The sequence below is a fragment of the Xyrauchen texanus genome, chromosome 22 (genome assembly GCF_025860055.1).
Source record: "Xyrauchen texanus isolate HMW12.3.18 chromosome 22, RBS_HiC_50CHRs, whole genome shotgun sequence".
Taxonomy (NCBI): Eukaryota; Metazoa; Chordata; class Actinopteri; order Cypriniformes; family Catostomidae; genus Xyrauchen; species Xyrauchen texanus.
Genome location: NC_068297.1, coordinates 5,786,009 through 5,807,895, shown reverse-complemented (window position 1 = coordinate 5,807,895; position 21,887 = coordinate 5,786,009). Strand labels below are relative to the sequence as shown.

Sequence of the window (21,887 nt, the reverse complement as noted above, 5' to 3'; positions counted from 1 at the left end):
ATGCAGGCAAAGAAAAGCTCAAAATCAAAAGGTGTGTGTGTGTTCAACAACACCACAAAGTTTTTTTGTTACATTGTGCTTGAATTCTAATTAATATGTCTTGTTGTACCACTCAGCCCAGGGAAAATGCATATTTTGGACTTGTGCTCTTGCACGAGTGCTGAATTACAATAAAATGAATCGACTAGACCTTTCTGAATGTTGCAGGTGAAGATGTGCAGATTTCTAGATACTCTTCTAATGGGAGAGGAGAAGTTTCGGCAGCCCTTAAGAAGAGGTAATGCTTGTTAAATTCTTATAATAGCCGTTCTTGAGCATGATCAAATCTCGTTATTTTGTTTTCTGATTACATGGATTTTTGATTTTGCACATCAGATCCCAGAGCGCCCCTTTAAGACAGAACGTGACAGTACAGGTGTTGGATCAAGACAGACCCAAAACCCCTAAAGGCCATTTGGATCCTGGTATTCCGACAGGAGATTCTGGAACTTCTGCAAACGTGACTGCCATAACAGCTGCTACTATTGCTGCCACAGCCCCACTTATCAAGGTACACATCATAGTTTCAAATACCATTGCACAGGGTCCCTTCGGTCATGAAAAATATGAAAACATCAGGGAATTATACAATTTGGAATTCCAGGCCCAGACAATAATGGAAATCTCTAAAATATTTAATTGTCTTGTCTTGCTTCAATTTAGAACACTTGATTATCAAATAAAAATAACAAAACATGCATTGGAATGAGGAACACAGAGAAATAAAAAAATAAATAAAAGACATGGATGCTTGTTGATAAACGATAGTTCCAAAAGCACACAATCGGCACAGATTTATCTGTAAAACCGATAAAACACAAGCGAAATGTTCTTCTATGACCATGCGCTACATGGATGGCTTTCGCTGTTGTGCACGTCTCTGTTTATATCTCGGTCTCCTGCAGATCCCGTTTACATGAGCTCATAAATCCTAATGCTGTTATAGCTGTACTGATTTGTGTTTTCTTGCTAGACATTCTCAGTCACCTAAACTGTCTTTCTAATTCTATTTTGGACTGTTAGGCTCAGAGTGATATGGAAGCACAGATTGCACAGGTAACCTCAGAATTGGAGAGGCTTCAGGCCATAGAGGACAGTGGACAGCAGGGGAGAGCCGGCAGTACTGTGGAAGGTTCTGCAGAAAGAGCAGCCCATCTGGAAGAGCAGCTGAATGTTCTGATCCAGCAGAGACTGCAACACCTGGAGACAATCCAATGTCAGCAGATCCAACTGCAGGTAAAAATTCCTAGGCCTCTGTCCAGATCTAGTGATGTAGAAACTGCTCCTTAAAGGGGCCACACTCTACAATGTTGTCCAATTTCTTTTACCCTGATGTCCACTTATAATGGCATCCAAAGTTTGTTTTGCCCCAAAAACTATTATAATTTAGTGATCATGACAATTTTCCTCCCTTTCTATTACCTTAAACAAGCTGTTTTTTACTAATGTATGTCTAAGAGTGGGGCGGCTGTGGCTCAGGTGGTAGAGCGTGTCGGCCACTAATCGCAGGGTTGGTGGTTCGATTCCTGGCCCACATGACTCCACATGCCAAAGTGTCCTTGGGCAAGACACTGAACCACAAGTTGCTCCCAATGGCAGGCTAGCATCTTGCATAGCAGCTCTGCCATCATTGGTGTGTAAATGTGTGTGTGTGAATGGGTGAATGAGACGTAGTGTAAAGCGCAGTATAAGTGTATAAGCGCAGACCATTTATATTCACTATGAGTGTCAACACAGTACATGTAAATATAATTTTTTAAAAGGTCGCTGAAAATTTTCCTATGTTTCCCTTTTAAATCCCTTTAAATAATTGAAAATCTCTAAGAAGTCTTCAGAGACTTCTGGGGGGTTCAAGATGTTAATGAATTGGTTGTTTTTATCAGTTTTTTCTTTGTTATATAATTCTACAGAAAATTTGTTTTTATGCTCCTTTTTTAGAATCGTCTTTTGGGATCTGCTCTGGACGTTGTAATAGCTTGTGCTAATACAAACACACAAACTACCACAGAAGGTTCTGGAATCACCCAGACAGCATCTCTGCCTGTTCACATCTCAGGGAGATGCACTGATGAACCCTTGTTGTCATGTTGGTTTGTTTCGTATGCAGTGTCAAAGGATGTAAACAGAGAAAGGTGAACAGGGGGTCATAAAAGTCCCCTGGAGACCCCAGCGCCTCGAACGGTCATTCCTAAACCCACTTACTGGTCATCATCAACCAAAACCATCAAATCCCAGAAAACATCTATCAAAAACCAAGGTGTGTTTCTTTCCTGTGGCATTTACACTGCTGCTTTGTTCATTGTCAGAAAGCACTTTTGATTAGACATTGATAAGAAATGTATATGTATTGTGGACATGTATATTAATTCTATATCGTTTCATTAGAGCAGAATTACTTGCAGTAGAAAAGCTGTCATTGAAGTTAATACCACTTGATGGCAGTAGCGTCACTACATGGTTTTTGCCTTTGCACAACAAACAGCCACCATGAACAACCCTGCTGTAAAACCACTGATTTCTACTGACTTTTCATCATTTCATTGTAGATTTTAGAATAAGCAGAGGTAATGATAATCCATAAAACCCATATAACTGTCAATTCTAATATCTCCCAAGACTGTCCGGGTGGTTTCATCTAAAAGCTGTCTTGGCTAATGTTATGCTCGAAATTGATGCATAATTTGGATTTTATCTTTGTGAGACAGTTTATCTAAACATTGAAATATGAAAAGACTAAAGAAGATCATGCATTTCATATACAGATTTTTATTGATTTTATTATTCTATGCATGTATTTATTTGTTTATTTATTTACAGAATGGTTTCCTATCTGCAGCAGAGGATATTATTGTAAACATGGACAATGTTTTGGTACAAGGCTGCAGAATTTTAATCAATCACTGATGCACATATTTTACAGCATATTGTTTTTGGTTAAATTTCCGATACCTTATCACTATTTTCACTATTTGCTTCCATGGCTACAGGCTTTATCCATTGTTCCTTGCCTCTGCAAAGAAACAGCCTGGTATCAGTTTCCTGTTTAACTGGCAGCCTTGAGCAGCTCAGGCTAGAAACTTATCTTCTCTAATTCTGTATCAGTAATTCATCCTCAAAAGTGCCTGTTTCCTTTAGACACCATCATTCAACATCCGTATCACTCCTCTGGTTTGGATTGACGACCCGTTTTTGCACTAAAAACCAATTAAGGCAACAAAAAAAACAGTTGTGTTGTAAGAGGTGTCACCGGCGAACAGCTGTGTAAATACGAACAGTTCAAGCTGTTTGCCTCAGTCACGCTGTTTTGTTCCATGTCAGATCATGTCGGAGAGTCAAGGCTTGTTATTGGAAAAGCTTAGGGCATGTTAGCACAGCCTAACCTGGCAACACAGCTGCTTTAGTGTCTTCAAGTAGTAAGCGTCATTAAACAGCTCGCTGTTTTGTAACTGGTTTCGCTTAAGGACATAGATTTTACATTGGACATCAAATGGCCACCCAACATATTTTTTAGTGTATATCATAGACAATTGCCAATAATTCACCACACAAAACACATTTTGGTAATCACAAACCATGTTTATGTGGTAAACCCACATTTAATCTTGTCTGGGTCGTATTTGCTTCTGTGTTGTGTAGTAGTTTGCTAGCTTCTGCAAATGATACTTACAAAAAAGTACCATCGACCATGGTTCTGGATATGTACCGTTGTACTACCATGGTATACCCAGAAGTACGTTGGAGTATCAAGTAAATACCGTAGTACACAGATTTCAGTACCATGGTCCTCGCACAGCACTTTCTGTAAGGGGGATATAGGTCAAAATACAGAGTTTAATTGGTTGCACTATATTTTACAGTACATGTACTTTCAAAACATATCTTGTATTTTATTGATAATATTTATGTAAAGCACTTTTAAATTGCCAATGTATATGAAATGTACTATATAAATAAGCTTGCCTTGCTAACAGTACTGTAAAATAAAGTGCTACCGTTTAATTGGGCGCATAGCCTTTGTCGTCGTCAACAAAAGACTTGAGAAGCATTTTCTCTCCCCTACATTTTTGCTAAATGATTTATATGTGGCTTGTTATAGGTTTCCCATCAGTTTCCTGGTGAAATGCACATTAGAAGCGCTGCAACAACAAGGACTTTTATTCCCGTTCGCACAAATCAAACAGAGTAAAATGGCAGATTATCAGTCCATAAATACTTACTTTTTACCCTGTTCCTCACAATGCTATCTTATAACATAAAAACACTTTTACTATCGTGCATGACTTGTAAGGCGACACATTTGAATGTTTGCTTCACATAAGCAAGTACATTTACAAGCTTGTTCAAGTGTGATCAAATTGCTAACGGTAGCTTAACTGATAGAGCATTGCACTTGTGAAAGGAACTGGATAAGAGTCCTGAAGTGCACGCGAGTCGACACATGAGTCGAAAGTGTTATAGAAGCTCTAAAAAATGTCTAAAATGTAAGGTATACATTTACATTTATGCATTTGGCAGATGCTTTTATCCAAAGCGACTTACAGTGCACTTATTACAGGGACAATCCCCCAGAGCAACCTGGAGTTAAATGCCATGCTCAATTACACAATGGTGGTGGCTGTGGGGATCGAACCAGCGACCTTCTGATTAACAGTTATGTGCTTTAGCCCACTACACCACCACCACTGTTTGGGAGAAAACTGTACTCAGTTTTAGCACCACACAGTGGACATTTCACCTTAGAACTGCTGCAATATGTGTAAGGAACCATGCAGTATCATGTTTGCAAAAATGTCCCCACAGTCACGTAATTTTCACAAGATCAGGCTCCTTGTAAAAGTTGACATGCATGTTTATTTTGCATGATTATATAGTAAGTTGCATTTAGCATTGTTTTTGTCCTTGTTGTCCACAATCCTATGAAAGTAGACCAATGACCCATTATTGGGTTGCAACCCACCAGTTAAGGACTAACAAAGTTTTTGTATACTAAACTTGGCTGAAAACTTCTGGAAGTGTACTTGGTGGAGAATTTTGCTGCTTATCACACAAAACGTTCCACTTTTTCCATTTCACCTTGCCCTGTTCTATTTTCCAAGAGGTGGTGGTAATTTAGGTGGTGGGCCGTGTGCTTATAGATGGGGTCACTGACACATGCCTGTCTGTCTGCAATCTGAGTTGGTTTTCCCACCTGAATCTAATCTGTTGGCTGCTCTGCCCCCTTCTCCCACATGAACACAGAATTGCTTTCCCAGATGCAAGAGCTCTCTTTTGTAGCTCATATTGATGGATGGGTGTGGGAGAACAGAGAGTTAATTATGGCTTGCAGTTTTTCGGAGTGTGTATTTGTCTTGTGTTTTTGTGGAGTGTGTAAATTCTCATCCAGGGCATTAGTTCTGTCTGTTTTCTCATCATTGCTTGGTCGACCCAAATTTGTGCACAATGCGCTACTAATTGTGTTGAATATTTTCCTTGAATTTGCAATAAAATTCAGTAAATTTTATATAGAGTGGGGTGCAAATATATTAGTCAAAAATGCTCCTATTATGTGGTCTTTTATCATTTAATAAAAAAATGTATTTTAAAATGGTTATACAAGTTTTTTTTTACCTTAATTTGAGTGACCTAGAAAAAGTGCAGAATCTTGTGTGTTTCTTTGTTTATAACTTAAAATAGCTCCACTATTTCTAGGTTACTAATAATTTTTTTTTACCAAATTTGAAAAGGGCAAAACTTTTGGACCTCACTGTACATACACTATGCACTAATATTGTTGAGTATTGCTCTGAATTTGATATCAAATTTAGAACATTTTATTTAAATTCAAGTATATTCTAATATCAATCGTAATTACTGCATTAGTGAGTTTAAAACAAATGTTTCTGGTCGTTGTTTTCCCGGGGACATTTACATCGAGACTGTGGGAATATTCTGCTTTGAGATGTCTGTTTTTACTGACTCGATTTTGTCTCTTGTCCACATCAATCTGGTCGTCTTGGCAACTGCTATTTCAGAGGCAGCGTCGGGCTGTCAGACTGCTTTCTCTCCATTGAAACATTGAAGCTTCCTTTTGTTTCTCAAGTACATCATCAAAGCAGCATTAAATACTTGCGGGGAAGCAATATCTAGAGCAGAAGAGGTTGTGTCGTGCAGAGGACATTTTTATGGAGAGGATATTTGTAATAATCACCGGTTTTTGAGTAATCCACCAGGAAATTAAGAGAGGTACATTAGATCTGGATGAATAATGGCTCATACCTGTTAGCCATTCTTATTTGTTTTTCCATATGCCACTGCTCATGTCACTTCAATGAATGCATATATTTAAACAGGCTTATATATTTCTATTGTTTTGTTACTTTTATTTGTATATCTTTTTTTATTTCTAATTTATGTTGAAATCAGTACAATGTGAAATTGAAATTCCTTATGCTTTTGCAATCTGCGAATAAGGCTTCTCCGTTCTATGTTAAATTTAGCTACTATTATGTGTTTGTGAAGAGTATTTGTAATGTAATATCACAATAAGCTTATCTGATTTGAGTTTAATCAATCGTTTTCCATTCTATTGAACACTATAGATTTTAGGAAACATACAGTTTAAGTCAGAAGTTTACATATACCTTAGCCAAATACATTTAATCATAGAAAACATTCACTGTCGTAAGTCAGTTAGAATCACTATTTTATTTTAAGAATGTGAAATGTCAGAATAATAGTAGAGAGAGTGATTTATTTCAGCTTTTATTTACTTCATCACATTTCCAGTGGGTCAGAAGTTTACATATACTTTGTTAGTATTTGGTTGCATTGCTTTTTAAATTGATTAACTTTGGTCAAATATTTCAGGTAGCCTTCCACAAGCTTCTCACAATTGCTGGAAGTTGCTGGAATTTTGACCCATTCCTCCAGACAGAACTGGTGTAACTGAGTCAGGTTTATAGGCCTCTTTGCTCGCACATGCTTTTTTAGTTCTGCCCACACATTTTCTATCAGATTGAGGTCAGGGCTTTGTGATGGCCACTCCAATACCTTGACTTTGTTGTCCTTAAGCCATTTTGCCACAACTTTGGAGGTAAGCTTGGGGCATTGTCCATTTGGAAGACCCATTTGTGACCAAGCTTTAACTTTCTGGCTGATGTCTTGTGATTTTGCTTCAATATATCCACATAATTGTCCTTCCTCATTATGCAATATATTTTGTGAAGTGCTCCAGTCCCTCCTGCAGCAAAGCACCCTCACAACATGATGCTGCCACCCCTATGCTTCACAGTTGGGATGGTGTTCTTCATAAAATAACATAACATAATGATGGTCATTATGGCCAAACAGTTCAATTTTGTTTCTTCAGACCAGAGGACATTTCTCCAAAAAGTAAGATTGTTGCCCCCATGTGCACTTGCACACTGTAGTCTTCCTTTTTTTTTTGTGGTGGTTTTGGAGTAGTGGATTCTTCCTTGCAGAGCAGCCTTTCAGGTTATGCCGATATAGGACTCGTTTTACTGTGGATATAGATACTTGTCTACCTGTTTCCTTCAGCATCTTCACAAGGTGCTTTGCTGTTGTTCTGGGATTGATTTGCACTTTTCGCACCAAACTACGACAGTATACTTCTCCTTACTGAGAGGTATGATGGCTGCATGGTCCCATGGTGTTTATACTTGCGTACTTTTGTTTGTACAGATGAACGTGGTACCTTCAGGTGTTTGTAAATTGCTCCCAAGGATAAACCACACTTGTGGAGGTTTTTTCATAGGTCTTGGCTGATTTCTTTTGATTTTTCCCATGATGTCAAGCAAAGAGGCACTGAGTTTGAAGGTAGGTTTTTAAATACTTCCACAGGTACACCTCAAGTTCAGCACAGTTCCTATCAGAAGCTAATTGATGGAATTTTCCAAGCTGCTTAAAGGCACAGTTAACTTGTATATGTAAACTTCTGACCCAATGGAATTGTGATATAGTCAATTCAAAGTGAAACTAACTGTCTGTAAACAATTGTTGGAAAAATTAATCATGTCATGCACAAACTAGATATCCTAAACGACTTGCCAAAACTCTAGTTTGCTAATATGAAATATGTGGTGTGGCTATAAAATGAGTTTTAATGATGTCAACCTAAGTGTATGTAAATTTCTGACTTCACCTGTATTTCCATTGTATAGATAAGGTAGATAAAAGCCCAATAGGTATAATTTAAGTAAAATCAGGTTGTACAGATAAGCCTTTTTAATTGTAGATTAAAGGTAATAAATATTACAAATGCCCTCAACAACAATTCCTGTAGTTTTACCTCATTAAAGATTGATGGGCATGAATTTTAGCTTGTGTTAGAAAAACACTGTCTTTGTCAAGATATGCAATTACCTTATCTAAGGAAGATGATGTCCTCTTGGGAAAAAGAATGAACATTTTCTTTATTACTGTATTTTGTTAAAGGGCTTAAAGTGATCGTTCACCCAAAAATGACAATTTTATCATGCACTAGCCCTCATGATGTTCCAAACCCGCATTAATTTCTCTGCCGTCAAAAGGGGATGTTAGGCAGAATGTAAGTGTCAGTCACTGTTCACTTACTTTAAGTTTTCAATAAGTTTCTGTGTTGTGAATCTAACACATTCACGGTATGTTGTCAGTCAAAGACAGCTTTGTTGTCATTTTTTTCCTTTGTAGGGCTGAGAGAAAATCGAAATAGGGTTTCCCTGTCAACCTTGTTGCATACATTCAACATTAAGAAAACAGTTACAGCAGCGCAGTAGCACCATGTTACAGACTGACATAGTACACATGAGGGACGATAGAGAAAACTGAATAGAGACAATATTGTGCAGGGATTCGAAAGCTAGAAAGATTCTTTTCATTGCCTCCACGTCAATAGGGAGTTGCCAGGAGAGTCTGTCTGACCCCTACCGGGATGCCCTTTCTGATATAAATGGCAGGCTTTATTATTAGCCAGTGCCCTACCTGTCGAGACCTCCATCGTTGTTGATGTGCGCTGGGGGGTGGGTCACATGCCGTGCATCACTAGTTATTTAAACACAGAAACACTAGCTGCGCCTGTGCAGGGTGGGGAAATGCAATATGTTGGGTAGCTTTGGTCCATTTTTGAATTTCAGGGAAACCAAGGGCCCCAGATATTGTGATCTCCTTGGGAAATACCCTCACCCTAAAATTGAATTGCATTTATGTATGTTCATTTATAAAGACCCATTTATTGAGACATTTAGTAAGCTTGATATTATGCATGAATGTGTGATAAGAAAACTAAGGCCACATCCACACTAATCTGCTTTTGTTATGTCATTGCTTCTCAAAGTTTGTAGTAACGGAGAGTGTTTTCAAAGCGTGCAGTTTTTGTGGAGGAAAATACCTTTTTTTTTTATTATTTATTCATTTTTTACCACAATTAGAGCAATATTAGATACAATTGAAGAGTAACATTTTAAATGCAATTCAAATGTATTTCTTTAGTGTTTTCACAATAAATATTGTTCTAAAGCAGCTTTACAGAGAATAATGCATAACATCCCCCAATGAGCAATGAGCTGTAGACAACAGTCATGAGGAAAAACTCTTTAAAAAGACACAACACAAGTACAAATTACACTTTAACATGTGTATGTTGCAATGAAGGCACTTAACTTCCACCAAACTATTTGCAGATTTGTAGAACTAACAGCAGTTTATTCCTGTGTACTGTTAATAATTAGGTCTTTCAATTAAAACAAAAATCACAATTTATCTCAGGATTCCTGAAAGCGAGTGAATGAACAGCATTTGTGGCATTATGTTGATTACCACATAAATTAGTTTAGACTTATCCCATCCTATCTGGGTTACAATGTAAGTTAATGGGGCCAATCCGTAAATGTTAAAATACTCACTGTTTCAAAAGTTCATTGGCTTTGGAAGGGAGAGACTTGTGAACGAGAAATATGAGTCAGTGTATGGATGTGAACGAGAACGATTCGTTCAAAAAGACCAATTCGTTCACGAACTAAACATCAATAGGTGCCACTAGTGTCACCAAAAGAATTTTCAAACCAGTTTCCAGAACACTTGGCTTGTCTTTTATTGGTTGGACAAATAGATAATCCTGCCCCAAACTACAAATCTCTCCAAATTAAGATGGGATTGGAGAATGTTTTTAAAAACCATTCATGTCCATGTTATTTGTAAACTAGCCAAACCCAAAGATCGTGTCAAGTTGAGCTGATCTGGTATAAATGATCTGCTATTTTACAGGACAGATTTTTTATTAGATTTTCTTTTTGTAATTGTTCAAAGTGGTAATTGTTTTTGCATGTCTGCAGAAACATGTATCAGGACTGTATGTAAAAGCTTGAGGTCCTCAAATCCTGCCATTCGTTAGATGTCGGGGCCCACTGGAGGTGCACATAGCAGTGTGGCTCTCATTCCAGTTGTAGGAGGCCCACTTTACAGTGCCTTTTTGACCCAAAGGAAATGGTTATGGTCAGGAGCTCTTATGGCTGCCGGGAGTCCTGTTGTTTTTGGAGGATTTCGAAATCCTTGCCCTAAATATTTATATAGCTTTGTTTCCTTTCGTCTGCATTCCTCAGTGCTGTAGGGAGAATATTCCACTCAGCTGCCTCTAAGGTTCCTAAAAGGGCTCCGGAAAGAAAGCCGTGCCGGCACACAGGATTTCTGCGGAATTGATGACTCGCTAAAACGCACAGGGCCTTGTTAAGAGTCACAAGGCACATAGTTGGAGTGCTGACTATGGCTGGTGTCTGTTGCCCAGGCTAATTGTAGTGGGATCTTCTGTCTTTTCAGGAGATGGCAGACTTCAAGAGCAGACCACTAATAACCAGAGGTCTCCCGAGAGATGTTCCATGCAGTCTGTTGGGGTAAAGAGGTTTGCCATAGCAACAGTAGACAATGGCCAACCAGATCAGTCCAGGTAATAATCTTATTTTGAGACCAGGAAAGCACACAGCTCCTGGCCTTTACATGTTTCATTGTGCACTGAGTGTAACCATAGTACTGGACCTTCATAACCATTTATTTTCCCAGGCCACAGGAATGCTTTTATTTTATATATGGCACTAAGCTAGGCCATCTTGTCCTTTTCTCTCAAATATGCTTTACCAATGTTCTGTAAGCAAGTGTTACTTAAAGACGATAAGTGTTTGTGATTTGTTTGAGTGTGTCTCGATCTCGGAGAGGCTCACTGCGATTTGTCAAAATGACCAGACAGGAAGCAGTGCATTGATGTTAGTGGTTAATAGCATAACCATGCCTTTGTTCTTGGCCTGTTATGCAGCAAGAAAAATGAACATGTTTTTGGATCCAGTTCCAGAAACTTTTCTCACTACATCTGCTCATTCATCATGGGGGCCTACTCGAAGATGATTTGTAATGTGGAGCAACTTCATTTGTGTCGTGGGACAAAGTAAGACAGTCTGCTGATCGCACTACCAATAAAGTACCAAGAAGTAGCACTTTTTATCATGGCAATACCATGTTTTGTTTTTCCATATGTACAATGTTACCATGATCTTCTTTAAAGTGCCGTGGACTACCATGTAAATCATAATGGTATATGAATATTGGTTATCCGATATAGGTATTTAAAGGCCGATAGTGATACAGATATCTGGGTGATTTTCTTGAAACCTGTCAAGAAAAGATCCTGGTCATATTTAACCCCAAAATTAATTAAAAGAAAATGAAGCTTACTGTATATTTAAGACCATTAACATTGTTTACATTGTGTCATTATTTTTAAGACACTTGAAGGGATAGTTCACCCAAAAATGAAAAATATCTCATTATTTACTCACCCTCATGCCATCACAGATGTGTACGAAGCATATTTTACTCCCCAGCTATATTTACCACAATGTGTACGGACATTTTACTTGATGAGTCTCATTACCATAATTACTGTATTAAAGTAAAAAGATGCTGCTGTACAATGATTATTTTAAAAAAAGACAAAGACAGGCAGTACCAACAATCTAAATAAAAGATTAAAAATAAATTCAGGTTGTAGTAATTAAAATATAATGACCATCTTTTTTTTTTTTGTACTGCGGTAATGAGAATTGGTGTGCATAACTGGCATAATGTAAATGTAAAAAAAAAGATTGGCCCTTAAAATAGGCTTAATTTTCTAAATGCAAAATATCATATCATGTTTGTGTATTTCGATTTTGGAGTAAAATATGACCAGGGTAAGGTTGCACCAGCTGTGCGTAAGGTCTCACTTAAGTTGAGAAGTAAAGTTCACACTAAGGGCTTACATCAAGTCAACATTTATTTAAAGAGAACATTGAAAAACTAACAGAAGTTGACCCAAAGTTCTTTACAGATCAAACAAACAAAATGACAGAGTGATATACAAACAGATTGATTTAAAGTTAAATATAAAACATAATAAAATAAATAAAAACGGTTAAATACAACATGTATTTATCCATTTAAAACTATTCAATGATCTATTCAAAAGCTACAGAATAAAAACATGGCTAATGATGAAGCTGACCTCACATGGAAAGGGAGACTATTCCATAGATTAGGACCTATCACAGAAAAGGCACGGTCACCCTTAGATCTAGTGTGGCAACGAGGAACCCTCAATAAAAGTTGATCAGAAGACCTGAGCGCTCTAGTGGGGGGAGTAAGGGTGTAGAAGGTCACTGATATATTGGGGCACAAGACCAGATAGTGCCTTGTAGACAAAAATCTGAATTTTAAAATCTACCCTGAATTTCACAGGAAGCCAGTGTAGAGATGCTAAAACCAGGGAAATGTGATCCCTCTTTCTTGACCCTGTTAAAAGCCTAGCTGGCGTGTTTTACATTTACATTTATTCATTTGGCAGACACTTTTATCCAAAGCGACTTACAAAAGAGGAAAACATAAGCGAAGCATCTTAAGTAGACAGTGGTACGAAAAAGTTTTACCAACATCAGAATAGTATTCAAAACAGATTAAAGTGCAACAAGAATTGATTTTTTATTTTTTTTAAGTGATGGGTTAATTGCTCATGGAAAAGACATGTTTTAAGTCGTTTTTTGAAGACAGAGAGTGAGTCAGCTTCACGGATGGAGTTGGGAAGGTCATTCCACCAACGTGGTATGATGAAACTGAAAGTCTGGGAAAGTGTTTTGGTCCCTCTTTGTGTTGGTACAACAAGACGACGTTCCTTAGCCGACTGCAGGCTTCTGGTGGGCGTGTAGCTCTGCAGAAATTATTTTAGGTATGTGGACCCAGTGACAGTTCTGTATGCCAGCATCAGAGACTTGAATTTGGTACGTACATCAACCGGAAGCCAGTGGAGAGAGACAAAGAGTGGTGTAACGTGCTCTCTTTGGTTCATGAAAGACCAGACGTGCTGCTGCATTCTGGATTATTTGCAGGCCTGCAATGAGAGAGTTACAGTAGTCCAGTCTAGTTATGACAAGTGACTAAATTTGGTGTGGTATGTTCAGGGAGGAAGGGTCTTATCTTCCTAATATTGTAGAGTGTATATCTACATGATCTTGCGGTCTTTGTGATGTGGTCTGGGAAATTTAGGTTCTAAATTGTTATAAATGTATACACCTAGATTTCTGACCATTTTGGATGTGGTAAGAGAAATCATGTGAATGATAGATGGGTCCCAGTGATGTTGTGTGTATATAGAAATGAGAAGTGGTCCAAGCACTGATCCCTGAGGTACCCCGTTAAGGAACTGATGTGGCTTGGATACCTCACCTCTCCAGGCTTCCTTGAAGGACCTACCTGAGAGATAGGAATTAAACCAGTCAGGCACAGTTCCTGTGATGCCCAGCGAGGAGAGGGTGGAAATTAAGATCTGATGGTTGACTGTGTCAAAGGCTGCAGAAAGGTCCAGCAGAATCAGGACTGATGATCTGGATTCAGCTTTCGCCTGTCTCAGCGACTCAGTGACAGACAGCAGGGCAGTCTCGGTGGAGTGTCCACTTTTGAAGCCTGACTGTTTATCATCCAGCAGCTTGTTCTGTGAGAGATAGGCAGAGATTTTATTGAAAACTGCCCTTTCAAGTCTTTTTGCCATGAATGGAAGAGATGGACTGGTCTGTAGTGTTCTATTTTGAACTAGCTGTAGGTGGAATAACGCAGTTTGGGGGAGACCAAATGTACAATGAGATACAATGGTCTAACCTTGATGTAATAAGTGAGTGTATCACAATGTCTAATCTTTATGGGAAATATTTTTTTTTATTTTAGCGACAGATCTCAGGAGGAAAAAGCTACCCTTGACAACAGCACATATCTGCTTATTGAAAAGTAATGAGGAGTTTAAAATCACTCCAAGAATCCTCACTTGAACTTGTACATTCAACAACAGAGGACCTAACTGAGCAACCAGGTCAGGTAAGGAGGACATGGAGGAACCTAAAATCAGAACTTTGGTTTTGCTTCATTTAATTGTAAGAAATTGTTTGCCAGTTGAAACAATTTAGGGCATTCTCAGATGAACAATTCTTGTCTACACTCACTGAGAAATAAATTGGGAATCGTCAACAGTGATAAGATATGCTTTACTTCTGAAAAATAGAGCTCAGAGGAAGCATATACAGGGAAAATAACAAGGGTCCTAAGATCGACCCTTGAGGGACACCAGACTGTAATTGAGCCGACATAGAAGAAAAATTACCTAAATTTACAGTGAACATCCTTTCTTTTAGATAGGAGGAAAACCACTGGAGGGTCATACTCTGGATGCTAACCATAATTCTAGATGATTGAGAAGAATATTATGGTCGATAGTGTTAAATGCAGCACTGAGATCTAACAAAACTAAGAAAACAGGTGTACCGGAATCCATGGAGAGTAAAATATCATTAGTGACCTCAAGAAGTCGTGCTTAATTCAGTTGCACTACCTGTTCTTAAGGCAAGTCTTAACTAGTAGGTCATAAACTCTCCATAATTTAATAATTGCGTAATCGCATAGTATGTCATTTACGTGTATTGATCCAATAAGCTGCCTTCAAATGTGTACACAGAAGTGTTAAATAGCCATGAATTTCAGTTTGATCTTATTATGGTTGATGTTCAAACCTTGTTTGCTCACGTAACTGTCAGCTGTAATAAATTATATCCCCATTGAAAAACGAAGAATTAATTAATGGTATATGTAAATAAAATTCAATAACTGTACCTAAAATGAATAAGGGACAATAAATAAATAAATACTAATACAACAGGCTGGAAAAATAGACATTTATTCATTTTAATATCTATTTCGTATATGTTGAAACTTGACACCGGGCGGCATACACAGGAAAGTGCACCGTTAGATCAGTTTCATGCTGTAGAGGTAAGTTTTTTTTTTTTTACATAATGTTTTCTCTCGTAAATGTAAACGAGTGTAAATGCCAACACAATCATATATGTTGAAAGGACCGAAGCCTGTCAACCAAAACATGAGCTCATTGATGCCATTAAATGAGTCTACTTTTTATTCCATCCATTACTCCTGGTCAGAGGCTTCCGTAAATATTTAGTTTAAACATAGGGTTACGTTCTACCGAAGTTTAATGGTGCAATGCTCACATATTAAGTAGTGCGTACATTTTGACTTGGTGCCCATTTACGCCATTAGGCTAAGTTGTAACTTGCGTATAGCTGTTGCAACAGGCCCCAGGACATTTTCTTGACCGGTTTAGTGAGAATCAACCATCTAATGAGCATGGTGGCTGTGGGCCAATATAATATTGATATGTAATAGACAATTTAACAATAGCAAATAAGATGTACATTTATATGAACGTTTAGAGTGTACAACATATAACATTTACTAAACAATATTGGAAACCATTGGCAAGACTGCTGCCAAATTTTGAAACTGAATGACCACTTGGCCTTTAAATCATTAAGTACAATGATTTTTATACCATGGAATTGCCATCTGACACTATCACTGTCCCATTGTACCGCCACTGTACTTTTTTGTAATGAGAGAAAAAAAAAGAGGTGTTGGGTAATGTCCCAAATGTGTCCTTTCAAAAGGTAGGTACTGTTTTTGAGAATGAAAGCCTCATTTATATTGGCTGTTTTCCTGAGAATTTAAAAAGAATTTCAAATGGTCAACAGGAAATGTAAAATGTTCTTTTCACATTTTTCTTTCTTTCAAATCACTAGTCCTTTGGTAAAAAAGAAGGCCCTTAAAAAATAACAAGCAAGGAGAGTGAGAACCATACATCTGCAGGTTACCAAGTGCTCTATATGATATTTGGTTCCTATGGAAACTGTGGGGCGGTCTCTGTCGACTCCATCTGAGAATAGGTGAAGTAAATCTGCATGCATTTGGCCGCCCGCCAGCGTCTCAAATGAAAGAGCACTTTGAATGGCTGCCAGGTTTGGAGGAGGAGAGGGGCTGTCAGGCCTGCTTAATGTTGGCAGTTTGTACTTGGCAAAACTCGCCTTTTCCCAGAATCCCTCACTCTGGCAGCCCGCCAGCCACTTAGCGGAAGCTGAGAGTTAACCCCTAAGATAAGCTGTTGGAAAGCTGTAGACGGAAAACTTTCCATGCAGAGTGTGTGTGTGTGTGTGTCTGCCTGCACATGTGTGTAGGTGGGGGTGTGTGTGTGTGTGAGAGAGAGAGAGAGAGAGAGAAAGAAAGAGAAAGAAAGAGAGAGAAAGAAGTGGGTGATCTGTATTCATGAGAACACTGCAGGGACAGTGAAACGAAAGGAGGGGAAATAACCTTTACAGTCAGACTGCAAATTTGGACTCTACATTCTGCAAAAGTTTATTTCAAGTGTAATTAATTTTTTTAATTTTTTGCTATTAAAATATAATTTAAGTATATTTCTTCCCCAAATTATACAGATTTACATTTCATGTTTGGTCTATCTTCTGTTCCACAAGGACATTTGAGAATTCTTCATTTGCAAATTCAAAACTGATTGCGTTTTAAATCAAGTGACTGACTTGTTAGACTGACTAGCTAATTTGGGGGCACAAATAGCCTCAGGCTTTTTTACACTTCGATTCACAAGCACAGACCACAAATAGGGTACAAATCGTCTCTGGCTTTGAGCTTTCGTAGTTGGCAGTCATTCTGCATGCTACGTAGAAGGGCTGGTATGTGCATTCCTATATATGTGCTTGCATATCAATAGTGGTTATATTATCTCCTTGGCCTTGAGGTTTAAACTTCTTAACTTGTATTGTATAAATAATATTCAGTGGAGTAAGAAAAATCACATCCTATGAATATGCCTCGGCCATACTTGGTAGTTTTATTTTTTCAGCTTGGATTGAGCTCAACTTCGTTCGGTGCCAGCAGAATGCAGGGATTGTAATAAATGGCATTTCTTCTCTCCTCCAGACCTCCCTCACTTCTTTCTCTGCTTGTTTTCCATGTCTAGTTGTATAACAGGGTGAGTTTTTTTTTTTTTTTTTTTTTTTTTTGCCTTGTCTGTGGGGTGTTGTTAAGCAGAGAATAGACTCTGGGAAAGGGGCTTTAGGGGGCGGGCTGAAATGAGTTTTTTAAGGTAAACCGCTGAGGAGCTGACCGATCTTACTGTACAAAACACAAAAATATAATTGTTTAGTTCAACTATGAGTCTTTATTGATCATACCTATCAAGAGCTTAGTTTGATTTAATCAAATTATCTTATTGTCTGTGTCAAAACTTCTGCAATAAACAAATAATAGTATTTTAGTTTATTTAGAAGGAGTGCTTGGGTTTATAATGCAACCATGTTAGGGGCTGGTTCAGTTATGAGTCTTCAAGCTTTACTTGTTTTAATAACTTTATCTAAACAGCCACATTAGACATGGAAAATATTATTTAAAGGGATTGTAAATGTAGCACACTCACCCTTCCAAAAGTTAATGTTGAAGAATATCACTCCACCACGGCGCATTTACGTGTCCTAGAACATAATGCGTAAAATGATGTCAGAACAGTTTGTTGGTATTAGAAATCACGCATGAATTTTGCTGATGTAAGCTTTTTTTTTTATAGCACATTAAATGCCGTTATAAATAAAACCGTAGAATATCAAGCTGATGGGCATTCAAGAAGCACGGAAAAAGAATACACCTTGTGGAAAAAAAAAAAGATTTTCTCCCCCACACACAAGTGTATTCTGGGCGCAAACTAGCAATCGTGGTGGTGCTTGTTTCTCGGTCCATTCAGAAGATTTGTTAGGGAGTGGTAAGCGCATGCGCACTCGCATGGCAACAAGTGGCTTGTCACTTTGTAACAGAACTGCGGAACGTGGTGCTGACGTCACCGGCGCAGCCAGGTGGCATTCCGAGTGGCGAGGCGCGCGCAAAATTTCAACTCAGAGCGCATAGCAGATCCGTGAGGAGCGCAGTTTCAACATGTCTTCGGCACAGGTCTCCTCGTCGAGGAGACAGTCGTGTTATCTGTGCGATTTACCGCGCATGCCGTGGGCTATGATTTGGGATTTTACGGAACCCGTGTGTAGGGGTTGCGTGAATTACGAGGGCGCTGATCGGATCGAGTTTGTTATCGAAACCGCACGCCATCTAAAGCGAGCTCATGGCTTCCAAGAGGGGAGATCCCCGGGTCCCGCACCGACGCCTGCGGTGAAGGCGCAAGCAGGGATGTCATCCAAGGAGTCGGTGCAGCTGAATCACGTAGACGGTGCATCCAAACAGCAGCCTGGGTTGGACCGTTACGCACTAAATACCGAGCGATCACGCTTTGATTATTCCAGCATTGGCGCACACAGGCTTCCCAACGGGCTCGGTGGACCAAACGGCTTCCCCAAATCTGAAGATGGTCCACCTGAACTGAACAGACAGAGCCCTAACTCGCGTCGGAACCACGGGTTACTGGCAGTGTCGGGTCAGATGAGTGTGCCGCCGAATTTGCTTCCACAGACCTTGTTGAACGGCCCAGCGGCTATAGCCCAGCACAGCCTGACCGGACGAGCTCCTCCGGCTCCGTCCAGCATCGGACTGTCAGAGCAAGGTAAACGACCTGGTTCCGTGTCCAGCACGGATCAAGAGAGAGATTTGAAAGAGAAACAGCGTAACGCAGAGGCTCTGGCTGAACTCGGTGAAAGTTTGAGGAACAGATCAGAGGACTGGGCAAACAAACCCAAGATAGTAAGGGAAACATTGATAACACTTTCCAATTGTACTCCGTTTGATGTGAGATTCAAGAAAGATCATTCCCTTTTAGGCAGAGTGTTTGCTTTCGATGCCATTTCTAAGCCTGGCATGGACTATGAACTTAAAATATTCATCGAATACCCCAGTGGATCTGGTAATGTGTTTTCCAGTGCGTCTGGTGTGGCCAAACAGATGTACCAGGACTGCATGAAAGACTTTGGCAGAGGGCTTTCCTCTGGGTTTAAATATCTGGAATATGAGAAAAAGCACGGTTCGGGTGACTGGCGACTCCTGGGTGATTTACTACCGGAGTCTGTGCGTTTCTTTAAGGAAGGACTCGGTGGTGAAATGCTGCCCCAGCCGTACATCGACGCCAGCTGCCCTCTGTTGCCCTCGGCGCTGGTGAACGTGCCCCGGGCTGTTGCATCGGGAAGCGCGCTCAGGACGAGTGTGCGTAAACGCAAAGCCTCTCCAGAACCAGACTCTGCGGAGGGCGAGCAGCAGAGACAGCAGTGGATGGCGAGTCAAAGTGAAGCGCTCAAGCTGACCATGGCATCCGGATCATTCACAGCCTCTCACGGCGGACCTCCACCCCTCGGATCAGTCCACTCCAGCCGAGCCACGCCACCCGAATCCGCCTCCCAGAACGGACATTCCCCCATGGCTGCACTCATATCGGTCGCAGACACTTTGGGTAACGTGCACTCACCAAAGGACAACAACTCCGTGCACTCAACCACGTCCAACCGACACAACAGTAGCAGCCCGGTATCCCCCCCTTCTGTGTCCGGACAGCGGCGTTTAGCCTCCCGGAACGGGGAGATCAGTCTAACCGGGACACCTTCTCAGTCCGGTTCTCATCAGGGCATGGACCAGGTGCATCATCAGAACATTCCAGACTCGCCTATGGCAAATAACGGACCCTTGTGTTGTACTATCTGCCACGAACGTTTAGAAGACACGCATTTCGTCCAGTGCCCATCTGTTCCCAACCATAAATTCTGTTTCCCGTGCTCTCGGGAGAGCATCAAAGCGCAGGGGGCCACTGGAGAGGTATACTGCCCCAGCGGTGAGAAATGTCCCCTGGTAGGGTCAAACGTGCCTTGGGCGTTCATGCAAGGCGAGATAGCGACCATTTTAGCCGGGGATGTCAAAGTAAAGAAAGAAAGAGACCCTTAAATATACATATATGCTTCCTGCATCAGAAACAGGTCTGAAAACCTTGTAAGCTGCATACCAAGACGGCATTTTTGGGCATCACGGGTGTGCGCAACGCTTATGCTGCGTTCAAACGTGTTTATTATGCGTAAAGATGCCGCCTAGGTAGGTAGCTCACTACGTTTTGAGATGCAGCCTACTTGTTGTGAAATATTGAAGTTACAGAAATCAGTGTACAGAGACACTCGCGTTCCTCCATGTGTCGGAGGAGGCAGAGTGTGCGTGGAAACGACGGCACTTTTACAGTTTACGTTCAAGTTTCTATTCGATTTCATACTTATTTTCCACATCTACATGTACAATCCCAAGCAAAAAATTAAATATGATATTATTAACGAATACACATTTTGTGGTAGGTATAACAAACGAAGTGAGTCTAAGAGAGGGCATTGTTTGTTTCTTGGTCGTCTCATTTTTTTTTTTTTTTTTTGTATGATCTTTTTAATTTGTACTGTCCCGTGGTCTGAGAATATAGCTATATTTTATTACGTGTTTTCATTCTCTCTTTTTCGCTTTAAAAGTTGCACGGACGATTTAGTAGAGCAAAAAATACTGTAAATGACAAATTATATGCTCTGTTTGTTTATACATATTTCTGTAGTAACAGAAGACTTGTAACGTGCCTTGGAGCTGAGTAAATTGTAATAAATTCATTGATATTAACTCTTTGTGATGTGTTGATTTGTTAGATGGATGAGAAATGTCACTCCTTATTTGGTTTGCAGTGCGCTTTTAGCTTAATACTAGCCTACCTGTAATGTCAGTTTATATTTCTGAAAATAGCTTTATGATGTTTTTGGAGTTATTTTAAATTATTTTAATTTGAAATGTATTTATTATAATGAGCAGGAATGGTTTGAATGAGGTTTTTTTTTATAAAACAAACATTCTTAAGTTCTTTTAAATTTATGCTCATGCATATCAGATTTGCACAAAATATTTCCTATATATCAAGGCGCTGACATTATGATGTTTTGCGCTTAAGGAAACGGGTCATTGTAATTTGACATCTTAAAAAAAAAAAACTTACTTTGCTTTTTAATATCATTCTTGTGTATGGAGGAGGCATTTTTTGATGTTTTGCATATGTTGAATTTGTTAATTGCATCGACTTGAGAATGTATTTGGTTCATTTAGCATTGACTGCATTACCACTTTGATTGTTTTTATCCAACATTTCCCTCTCCGATTAAAATTAATGGAGGACAAACTCAAGGAAGCACGTTACTCTGTTGTTTAGTGTAACAGTGGATCAGATAACACAAAGCATATCTCTTTCAAAGTTTTTGTCAGTGTCTTTTGCATTCATGTCATTGTTTTTGCTCCAGACATACTGTATGTAGCTCTGGTGCATTGACCAAAAAGTGACATGTTTGATGCAGCCACAGGGCATAAAGTTATACAGCATGCCCTGACAGGTGTCACATGGGCTAGCTTCAGTGCTTGTGTGCTGATTTTGTTACTCCCTTAACAACAAGTTCTGTTAATGGCACATGATAAATGCTGTTTAACATATTCAGGAGGTATTAAATTAGTACATGATT

General features: G+C 39.4%; 1 protein-coding gene and 1 pseudogene across 1 annotated transcript; both read left to right on the top strand.

Annotated features, from left to right (window-relative positions):
• LOC127662303 (protein TALPID3-like) overlaps positions 1-21,887 on the top strand; it is a 108,836-nt pseudogene continuing 86,949 nt past the window's right edge.
• Positions 17,864-20,992, top strand: LOC127662235 (probable E3 ubiquitin-protein ligase IRF2BPL). The gene has a single exon (XM_052153343.1). The coding sequence runs from the start codon at positions 18,367-18,369 to the stop codon at positions 20,302-20,304; it is 1,938 nt and encodes a 645-aa protein (XP_052009303.1). The 5' UTR covers positions 17,864-18,366; the 3' UTR covers positions 20,305-20,992.